The following is an 8,384-nucleotide window of genomic DNA, read 5'->3' as shown; positions in this document are numbered from 1 at the left end:
GCATTGGTAGAATGAACGAGAATGGGCAGCGTCTCCTTGAGTTCTGCACATTTCACAATCTCTGCATCACTAACTCATACTTTCAGTCCAAACCCCGCCACAAAGTCTCCTGGAGACACCCAAGATCTGGCCACTGGCACCAGTTGGACCTGATCATAACACGGCGCTCTGACCTCAGAAGTGTCCTCCAAACCCGTACCTTTCACAGTGCAGACTGTGACACCGATCACTCCCTCGTCTGCTGTAAAGTCAAACTGCAGACAAAAATTATCTACAGAGCCAAACCTAAAGGACCCCCCCGCGTGGATTGCAGCAAAGCAGCCGATCCAACTAAAACTGCTTCCTTCAACCGTGCCTTAGAGGAATCCCTCCACCAACTACCCCAGTGCAGCTCTGCCCAGCAGTACTGGGAAGGCTTACGAGACACCATCCACACCACGGCCCTAACGGTTTTGGCAAAAGATTGCGAAGGTCCAATGACTGGTTCGAAGCCAACGCATCTGTATTGGCACCGATACTGGAAGAAAAGCGTATCGCCCTTACCAATTACAAATGCACGTAGAGTGACAATACTAAGGCTGCAGCTAACGATTATTTTTCTATCGATTAATCTATAGATTATTTTTTCGATTAATCGGTTAATCTATAGATTATTTTTTCGATTAATCTATAGATTATTTTTCCTTTTACCGATTATTTTTTTTATTCAAAATGAAGATGAAAAAATAAATGTAGGCCCGTTTTTTCAAAAGGCATGGCTTTTATTTACAAAAAAAAAGAAGTATGGCCACTCAGTCAACATTGACAACAACATGACTAAATATTCTGTAACAATGTAAACATTTAAAACTTTTAACATTTAACAAAATTAAAAGTAGCTTATTTGCTTTTTAATGTGCAAATATAAAAGTCAACATCCAGTGCAAATCTTAATATTCTGCAATAGTATAAGCATTTCAAAAGTAAAAGTATTGCTTATTTTGCTTTAAAATGTGCAAAAATAAAGATAAACATCCAATACAAAAAAGTGCAAAACGAAATATTCTGTAACAACAGTGTAAACATTTCAACAAAAGTGAAAGTATTGCTTATTTGCTAAAATGTGCAAAAATAAAGATAAACATCCAATACAAAAAAGTGCCAATGTAAATATTCTGGAGCACTGTAAACATTAAGTATTGCTTTTAAAATGTGCAAAATAAACATCCAGTCCAACACAGTACACAATAACCAATTCTACTCATTCCAGTGAGTGTCTAACAGTTGTAATGAAGAAAGGTTAGCATGTGTACATGTTTGGTTCTTTTCTTGTTTACAATATTCCCAGCAGCTGAAAATAGGCGCTCAGAAGGGGTCGATGTGGCTGGAACGAGAGGTAATTAGCCTTCACCTCAAGCCAGGACTGCGAGTGAGCTGAGCTGCAGTTTATATTTCTAGAAGGTCAACGGGCTCATAGTGATGTTACTAGTAGTTGACTGGGAGGTGTTTATTATCATTTGGGGAGAGTCCGCTGCCTGATGCTCACCTGCTAAACACCTATCTGCTCCACGCTGAAGCGCTGACTACATGCGCTCTGAATACACACTGCTGATTGGCTGATAATGCTTCGTGTGTACCAATCAGATGGTTGTGTGGGTGGGACAATGCTGCGTGTGTACCAATCAGATGGTTGTGTGGGTGGGACAATGCTGCGTGTGTACCAATCAGACGGTTGTGTGGGTGGGACAATGCTGCGTGCTGAGACAGACGCAGAGGAGCGAAGCAGCTTGTTAAGACTTTAGCAGCTAAAGTTAGCTTTAGCTTAGAAACTCGTTCGGTACACCCCCGTGCCGAACCGAAAGCCCCGTACCGAAACGGTTCAATACAAAACACGTACCGTTACACCCCTAGCAGATACAAATGACACATTCATGTTTTTGTGTAATGATGACAACGTATGCTCGCGCGGACGATTGACTAGTTGATGGTTTTCTTTTCAAATGTTCGTTCATAGCCGTTGTGCTGCTATGATAGGCCATTTCCGCTCGACACAGTGTGCATACAACAACATTATTAGGCCGTTTATTGAAATACTCCCACACTTTTGACCACTTTTGGCATGCTTTTCCCCCCTCGCTCGCACCGCTCGCATCGTCTGCTTTGATCGTCTGCTTTGCGGTCCGCCATGACGGTAGTGTGACGTAAATATGCGACGCGTCGACGCACAAAAACGGCGTCGACGTATTTACGTAACCGATGACGTCGACTACGTCGACGCGTCGTTTCAGCCTTAGACAATACCCTACATGCTCTCAGGGCATCAAGGAAGAAACTGCAGAATGCCTCCCGTCGCTGTGCTAACAGCTATTGGCTACAGCTTTGCAGCAACATCCAATCAGCCGCTGACTCCGGTAACATCAAAGGCATGTACGACGGCATCAAAAAGGCGCTTGGACCATTGCACCACACAACTGCTCCGCTGAAATCGGCACTGGGAGAAATCATCACTGACCGCTCTAAACAACTCGACCGCTGGGTAGAACACTACTCCGAACTCTACGCCAGCGACAACACTGTCTCCGATGCAGCCCTCCGCCATGTTGAGTGTCAACCTGTAATGGAAGAACTGGACATGGAACCAACAACTGAGGAGCTAAGCAAAGCGATTGACAGCCTAGCATGCGGTAAATCACCTGGCAGTGACGGAATCGCAGCTGAAATCCTCAAGTGTGGAAAGCCTGCTCTCCTCGACCAACTTCACAAGCTCCTCTGTCTGTGCTGGAGTGAAGGTGCTGTCCCACAGGACATGAGGGATGCTACCATTATAACTCTGTACAAGAATAAGGGAGACAGGAGTGATTGTAACAACTACCGTGGTATCTCTCTACTCAGTCTATTCAGTGCCAGAGTTGCACTGAATAGACTCCAGGTTCTCGCTGAGAAAATATACCCAGAATCTCAGGCAGGGTTCAGAGCAGGAAGGTCTACTACTGACATGATTTTCTCTCTGAGACAGCTGCAGGAGAAGTGTAGAGAGCACAGAAAACCACTCTACATGGCATTTATTGACCTTACGAAAGCTTTCGACCTTGTGATCTTTCAGCTGGTTGAACGAATAGGCTGTCCCCCCAAACTCCTCTGCATCCTCCAGTCCTTCCACACCGACATGCATGGCACCATCCAGTTCGATGGGTCCACATCAGACCCCTTCAAAATCTGCTGTGGTGTCAAGCAGGGATGCGTGCTGGCGCCCACCCTGTTTGGGATCTTCTTTTCCCTCCTCCTGCGCCAAGCATTTGGTACAGCAACTGAAGGAGTCTACCTTCACACAAGGACAGACGGTAAACTGTTCAACCATGCCCGTCTGAAAGCCAAAACAAAGGTCAGGCCACTCGTCATCCGGGACATGCTGTTTGCTGACGAGTGGTAGCACACTCCCAGGAGCACCTGCAATCCCTAATGGACCAGTTCACCAAAGCCTGTCAGGACTTCAGCCTGACCATCAGTCTGAGCAAAACCAAGACGATGGGACAGGGAACTGAACCACCCCCCTCTATCACCATCAACAACTACACCCTGGAAGTCGTAAACACCTTCACCTACCTCGGTTCCACCATCACCGACAACCTGTCACTCGATGCCGAACTCAGTGGCCGCATCGGAAAAGCTGCCTCAACTTTTGGGAAGCTTACAGCGAGAGTATGGGAAAACCGCAAGCTCACTATCCACACTAAGGTGCAGGTGTACAGAGCCTGTGTCACCAGCACTCTACTGTACGGTAGTGAAACCTGGACCCTATACTCCCACCAAGAGCGGCGGCTAAACATCTTCCGTCTTCGCTGCCATAGGCGTCTACTGGGCATCACCTGGAGGGACAGGGTCACAAACCAATCAGTCCTGGAAAGAGCACAGCTTCCCAGCATGTGCTCCCCACTGAGGCAGCGACGTCTCCGCTGGCTAGGCAATGTCTGGCGGATGGACGATGGGCGAATCCCAAAGGACATCCTCTATGCTGAACTCACAACTGGCAAGAGGCAGATTGGCCGTCCCCAGCTGCGTTACAAGGACGTCTGCAAACAAGACCTCAAGTCTTTTGACATCAGCCCCGACAGCTGGGAAGATGCAGCCCAGGACCGCCTTCAGTGGCAGCAGGCACTCCGCAGCGGGCTGCTCAAGTCAGAAACCACCCTGGCCCAACACCATGAGGCTAAGAGGGCAAAGAGAAAGAAACAGGGCTCTGCGACACCGGCAACATCTATGGGACCGGTCTGGATATGTGACAACTGCGGCCTATGCTAAAAACATTAGCTCTCCACCTACGCCAGCCTCATTTGCTCATCACGACCCGTGCTCACCTGCGTTCCAGCGATCGACGGTGCGACGAAGGACTTCACCCGATCATCGGTGCGGTCGGCGGCTAGCGTCGGATAGCGTGTGTGCTATCCGACTCAAAGTCCTCCTGGTTGTGTTGCTGTAGCCAGCCGCTAATACACCGATCCCACCTACAGCTTTCTTCTTTGCTGTCTCCATTGTTCATTAAACAAATTGCAAAAGACTCACCAACACAGATGTCCAGAATACTGTGGAATTTTTCGATGAAAACAGACGCTGTTTGTATTGGGACACAATGGTGTCCCAATACTTCCGTTCAATCCGTGACGTCACGCGCAAACGTCATCATACCGAGACGTTTTCAGCCGGATATTTCCCGGGAAATTGAAAATTGCACTTTATAAGTTAACCCGGCCGTATTGGCATGTGTTGCAATGTTAAGATTTCATCATTGATATATAAACTATCAGACTGCGTGGTCGGTAGTAGTGGGTTTCAGTAGGCCTTTAAGGCGCACTATCGATTTTTGAGAAAATGAAAGGATTTTAAGTGTGCCTTATAGTTAGAAAAATACGGTAATAAAAACGTACACAATACTAAAATAATAATTAGCTGCAGCCTGACACATGTTAATGTTACAGAAATAAAGACAGAGAGGTAAAGTGAGGTTTCTGACCTTGATGGTGACTTTCACAGAAGGCATGACCAGGTGGGTACAGTCTTTACTCCACGTGTTGACTAACTTTCCACTAATCAGCTGCAGAGCCTGAGAGATTGCAGCTTTGCCGCCGTTGTCCAAACAAGAAGAACACACAACAGGCTTCTGATGAGCCACACTGGGGAAGTAAATAGAAGAAGAGAGCAAATTAATTAATATTTTACCGTTGATGAGGCTGAGTGTTGTTTCAGTACCTGAATTTGGAATGAAAGACTCCAAATGTAACACTGTCCCCTGATTTCAAGTTTACTGGAATGTTTTCTGTCAGACGCTGGCTGTTGACGATAGTACCGTACTTGGAGGTGTCCCTCAGGGTCAGAGTCTTGGCATAAAATACACAACAATATTGCTAAACACATGCCGATGTTCCAAATAAAGTGTCCAATGAGGGTTCCTAACAAACTCTGAATAAATGATCGTACCTGATCAGTAACAAGGAGGTGAGCGTGGGCTCTACTAATGGACTGGTCACTAGGCAGCAGGATTTCACAGTTCTTACGACCCACCACATATTGTTTACCAGAGAGGAGATAGTGCGTCTCACCTGTAACAAGAGTGTTTAGTATTTCCTGACTTTTCTTACTTTCTAAACAAAGGGTGTCCAAACTTGGTGCACCAAGGGACACACACAGACAAATCGAAGACATATGCTAAAAATCAATCCAATGTAAGCCGATATATGCTCTGCCAGTGATTCCCAACCACTGTGCTGTGGGTGTCATGTGAGATCAATCAGTCTACCAGAAAAATATCAAATTAAAATTTTACGTCTATTTCTTACTTCAGTGACATATAGTGGTCAATGAAATGCTTTTCCATTTGATGGCAGAATATTTCAGTGTTGATTGCTGCTGTTATTCAATCTTTCATGTCATCGATATTGGCTGGCAACAGTGGAACATAAACTTTGTCTTTAACATACGCCCACAAAAAAAAGGCACACACAGTTAGGTCCGGGGATCTGTCTATCAGTCTATTACAAAGCTTTAGAACTGAATAAATGTGTGATGTTTTTGGCGTATTCTTTTTTTAATCATCCTGTATGTGTGTGTGTGTGTGTGTGTGTGCGTGTGTGTGTGTGTGTGTGTGTGTGTGTGTGTGTGTGTGTGTGTGTGTGTGTGTGTGTGTGTGTGTGTGTGTGTGTGTGTGTGTGTGTGTGTGTGTGTGTGTGTGTGTGTATACATACATACATACATACATACATACATACATACATACATACACACATTATATATATATCATACTTGCCAACCCTCCCGTTTTTAGCGGGAGAATCCTGATATTCAGCGCCTCTCCAGACAACCTCCCGACAGAGATTTTCTCCCGACAAACTCCCGGTATTCAGCCGGAGCTGGAGGCCACGCCCCCCCAAAAAAAAGTCTGCCGAAGCTGCGATTGGACCTGACCAGCCTCCGGGTACAAGTACTGGAGTACCAATTGCTTGCCAGGGAAGATCTTCCCCAGGAAGCAAGGATTGACCGGTTGCTAGGGAGAGATGGAAGATTCCACACTCTCGTGCATTTGATGAAAGCACTTTTGTGCGTGCCACACAGCAATGCATCATCAGAGAGGGTGTTCAGCATGGTTAGAAAAATAGTGACAGAGAATAGAAAGAGGATGGACAATTCAACCCTTAACAAAGCATTGTACTTTCAAGTACAACAATGAGTAGATGAGTGTTGTGTGTGTGTGTGTATATGTGTAAATAAATGAACACTAAAATTCAAGTATTTATTTTATTTATATATATAATAAAATAAATAAATATATATATATATATATAGCTAGAATTCACTGAAAGTCAAGTATTTATATATATATATATATATATATATATATATATATATATATATATATATATATATATATATATGAAATACTTGAGTTGGTGAATTCTAGCTGTAAATATACTCTCCTCTTAACCACGCCCCTAACCACGCCCCCGCCCCAACCACGCCCACCTCCCGATATTGGAAGTCTCAAGGTTGGCAAGTATGATATATATATATATTGCATTGTACTTTCAAGTACAACAATGAGTAGATGAGTGTTGTGTGTGTGTGTGTGTGTGTGTATATGTGTAAATAAATGAACCCTAAAATTCAAGTATTTATTTTATTTATATATATAATAAAATAAATAAATATATATATATATATATATATATATATATAGGGCAGCACAGTGGAAGAGGGGTTAGTGCGTCTGCCTCACAATACGAAGGTCCTGAGTAATCCTGGGTTCAATCCTGGGCTCGGGATCTTTCTGTGTGGAGTTTGCATGTTCTCCCCGTGACTGCGTGGGTTCCCTCCGGGTACTCCGGCTTCCTCCCACCTCCAAAGAAATGCACCTGGGGATAGGTTGATTGGCAACACTAAATTGGCCCTAGTATGTGAATGTGAGTCTGAATGTTGTCTGTCTATCTGTGTTGGCCCTGTGATGAGGTGGCGACTTGTCCAGGGTGTACCCCGCCTTCCGCCCGATTGTAGCTGAGATAGGCTCCAGCACCCCCCGCGACCCCTCTTTGGACACTAATGCTAAAATCATTTTTACAATACACATCATTAACGCAATTTAATGGTTTCACGCAGCGAATATACAACTAGAATCTAGCTACATACTAGAGAGTATCATTCTTTCACTTTTAAGTCAGACATCTGTAACCTAAATTGAGTAAAGTAGTAAGTTCATTAAAATGTAAGCAAAAACATAAACTGTTACCTCCTGGCTCCGCTGGTATCAAAATCCACATGTTGCTGATATTCCTCTTTTTTATCAAATTAAATGACAATGATTTACAAAGTTCCGAAACGTCCAGAAAGAATCAGACGTCTACTCACTATCAGGTTCCCCACTATGCAACGTGCTTGCGCGACAATATGACGTCACAATACCGCGACTTGTTTTTCTTCTTCTGCTTCTGATTTCCGGCAGTTGCATTATTTTTCGCGCTTTACTGCCTCTGCATCAACAATATGCTGTTTTTACAAAAAGAAACCAGCTGCTACACTATACTGAACAGACATACTACAAGCTAGGGATGGGCGATACCACACTTTTAGGATTCGATACTATACCAATACTTTTTCTTACATTTTCCTCGATACCAATACCGATACCGATACCAATAATTTCTTATTGGCAATTTTTTGTCAGTCAAAAATATTATTACTATCGTTATTATTTAAGAGAAATCACAAGACAAATACAGACCATTTATACCACATTTACTATGGTCAATATATAATACAAGTAAAATTAAAATAAATAACATAAATATGAAAACATTTTCTATATGAACAAGTGGAATAGATTGGATACTGACGCACTAAAGGGGCTCTCTACCTTACACTAT

The 8,384-nt window shown here is 43.9% G+C and overlaps 1 protein-coding gene across 2 annotated transcripts in view; it reads right to left on the bottom strand.

Annotated features, from left to right (window-relative positions):
• nbn (nibrin) overlaps positions 1-8,063 on the bottom strand; it is a 69,185-nt gene extending 61,122 nt beyond the window's left edge. The window contains exons 1-4 of one of the 2 annotated variants that reach the window (XM_062029972.1): positions 7,751-8,063; positions 5,452-5,573; positions 5,224-5,351; positions 4,988-5,147 (exon numbers count right to left, since the gene is read on the bottom strand). In XM_062029972.1, coding sequence (XP_061885956.1) covers positions 4,988-5,147; positions 5,224-5,351; positions 5,452-5,573; positions 7,751-7,781 — 441 coding nt within the window. In that variant the 5' untranslated portion in view covers positions 7,782-8,063. The remainder of the gene's footprint in view (positions 1-4,987; positions 5,148-5,223; positions 5,352-5,451; positions 5,574-7,750) is intronic. The other variant, XM_062029971.1, reaches the window with a different exon arrangement.
• Positions 8,064-8,384: the final 321 nt, after the last annotated feature.

Source organism: Entelurus aequoreus, linkage group LG20 (genome assembly GCF_033978785.1).
Source record: "Entelurus aequoreus isolate RoL-2023_Sb linkage group LG20, RoL_Eaeq_v1.1, whole genome shotgun sequence".
NCBI classification, from domain to species: domain Eukaryota; kingdom Metazoa; phylum Chordata; class Actinopteri; order Syngnathiformes; family Syngnathidae; genus Entelurus; species Entelurus aequoreus.
Note: the sequence above shows the minus strand (reverse complement) of the source record. Positions and strands in the feature narration are given on the sequence as shown.